Consider the following 2756-nt stretch of genomic DNA (forward strand, 5'->3'; position numbering starts at 1 on the left):
AGGAAGGTGGAGAAATTGCATAAAGCATTATAAAAAGCTTTACCATTGTAAAGAAATTTCATGTGGTTTCTTAGGATTTGGCAAGGAGGAGGTTTCCATGAGAAGGGCCAGCAGCTAATGGAAAAAGTATTTTCAAATTCATACTGATAAACCAAAGAAAGGAAGGCAAAACTAATATAGGGGACTGTCATAGCTTTAGCACTGAGATCCCACTAAAACCTTCAGTCCTGGGCAAAGCCTTGGTAATCAGACCTTACCAGAGGAACTAAGGTAATAGCCATACTTCCTTACAGCAAAGAGATCCCTTCAGCAGGTCGTCTGCTCATTTACAGTGAGTGCTTAATCCACAGAAACCCTTACCTTAATGCCCGAACATACGGATGGAGAAACTCTCTTCTGTACAAAGGCAAGAGGGATGAAAATCCCATGGGAATCTCCTTCTGCGCGTAGTATTCTGGATGAGGAAGAAAAGGAGATTGACAGGGAAAGCCAGTGATTAAGATGGAAAAGATCTTCAGGAAGGATCTTTTCAAGCACCATTGGAAACATTTCAGCTTCTTCCTGCCAGCCTTGGAGAGAAACACACATCAGCACACACACTACCCCTATATGCTTTTATTATGATTATTTGCTCTTGACAGGGAAAGGGATTGACAATGAGATTAAATAACTTGTCTCCCTTTCACAGTTATTATAATCAGAATCAGAATTTGAATGTGGTCCACCTGGCTCCAAAAGTGTATATCCTTAAGTGCTCTGCAGTGCTATTGAAAGAAACAAAAAAGATACTTTGGGTTTGAAAACAGGGTTTTTGGATAACTGACATTGTGTAAAAGAAACTTAAGTTTTTCCATCCACTGCTCTCACCACCACCCCCACCCCCACCCCCCCCCCACCCCCCCCCCCGTCTCACTCTGGCTGCACCTTACTTGCTTGAAGCTCTAGGCTCCTGCTAAGCTAGCACTCCTGTTGTCTCTCTCCAACGGCTCTCATGATCATGTACTGGGATCTCATCAGCCATGATGAGATGTTTACCATCTACAAGATCCGAGAGATCGTGGACAGGCTGGGGCTGGAGGTGGAGGTGAAGGTGGTCAGTACGACAGAGGATAATACTAATGACTCCCTCATCGGTGGAAATGCCTCCACTGAAGACTCTGAGGGTGAAGGTATGGAAAGCACAGTAAACACTGGTGTTGATATTAATTGTAAACCGTTACTTATAGAAAACCACCTTCAAAAAAGAGGCCTACAAGAAGTACATCAAAGATTACATGAAATCAGTCAAAGGCCAACAGAGGCCAGAAAGCGTAATGATAGACCAGATCAAGCACATCTTTGCTAATTTCAAAAACTACCAGTTCTTTATTGGTGAAAACCTGAATCCAGATGGCATGGTTGCTTTGCTGGACTACTTTGAGAACAGTGTGACTCCATATATGATTTTCTTTAAGGATGGTTTAGAAATGCAAAAATGTTAATGAATTTGGTTGTTATTTTGGATGTTATCACCTGTTGTCATAACTGACTACTCTTCATCCACACAGCAACCAGGACTTAGGCAAATGGGACTGATGCCTTCTTGAGTGTTTCATTTATTTTGACCTTGATTTATTTGGAGCAGAGACATTGTTTTTAAGAAAAAAAAAATATCACATAGGTTATCTAAAAATAAAATGCTTTTAAAACTCAAAAAAGAAAGAAGAAAGAAAAGGAAAGAAACTTAGGGAAAAACCTCCCTGAGGAGCCTTAGGCTTCTTTATAAAATCTTGGTGTTAATAGTACTTAGTAATTCATTTTCTAAAAGGTAGAGTTTTAATACTTACATTTTGTGAGAGGTAGAACTCATTACTTGTTGGAGAATGTGAAAACTAGTATAGTTAAAAAAAAAAAATAGAGGCATCCAGGAAAGTAATTAATTCTAATAGGATATGCCAGGCTTGTACTAACAGGGTTCATTCTATTTCTTTCACTCAGGAATGATTAAATATCTGACCAATGTTATGTAAAGTTTGTTTATGTTTTCAATGAAACACTGCTTTAAAAAAGATATTATTTACTTATTTTCAAGAGATAGAAAGAGCAGAAGCAGAGAGAAGAGGCAATAGCCCATTCCCTCCTAAGCAGGGAGCCCAATATGGGACTCAATCCCGGGACCCTGGGATCATGACTTGAGCCAAAGGCAGCCACTTAACCCTCTGAGCTACCCAGGAGTCCTTCAATCAAACACTTTTTAACCTACAATCTTCAGTGCTGTATTTACCACAGTTGGTAGATGAAAACAAGACATTTGTTTTTGCCTGAAAAAAGCTTACAACTTAATTAGGAATAAAACATACTTGAGGAAAACCTGAAGAGCAATTTTCAATTAACAACATATGCAAAGTAAAGCAATCAGAACATATAATATAGTCAATATAATAATTGAAAAAATTCCCTTCAAAACAAACATAGCATGATTACCAGTATCATGTGAAATACCACAATACTATATTCTGGCCACCAATTCAATGAGATCCCACAAAATGAATGCAAAATAAAACAGACCAGTTTACATTTTGATTCAAGCATAACAAATCCTAGAACTTAAGAGATACAGTAAGAAAAACTGGTGATTTATGTTCTAAAAAGCAAACCAATTTTATTTGCCATGCTAAAACTTAATTGCTTCCTTCACCATGTCCCTGTGATATACTCATCTTATCTAACCTCCCGCTCCTTAGATAATCACACTGTATTTTTACATCATTCACTTG

At 38.3% G+C, this 2756-nt stretch overlaps 1 protein-coding gene across 1 annotated transcript; it reads left to right on the forward strand.

The window, feature by feature from the left end:
* Nucleotides 1–974: 974 nt before the first annotated feature.
* LOC116596546 (translationally-controlled tumor protein-like) lies at nucleotides 975–1640 on the forward strand. The gene is given in 2 exon segments (XM_032353784.1): nucleotides 975–1204; nucleotides 1206–1640. Coding segments are annotated over 2 exon segments (489 nt in total). The 5' UTR covers nucleotides 975–991; the 3' UTR covers nucleotides 1482–1640.
* The last annotated feature ends 1116 nt before the right edge of the window (nucleotides 1641–2756 follow it).

This window comes from Mustela erminea, chromosome 7 (genome assembly GCF_009829155.1).
Source record: "Mustela erminea isolate mMusErm1 chromosome 7, mMusErm1.Pri, whole genome shotgun sequence".
Classification (NCBI taxonomy): domain Eukaryota; kingdom Metazoa; phylum Chordata; class Mammalia; order Carnivora; family Mustelidae; genus Mustela; species Mustela erminea.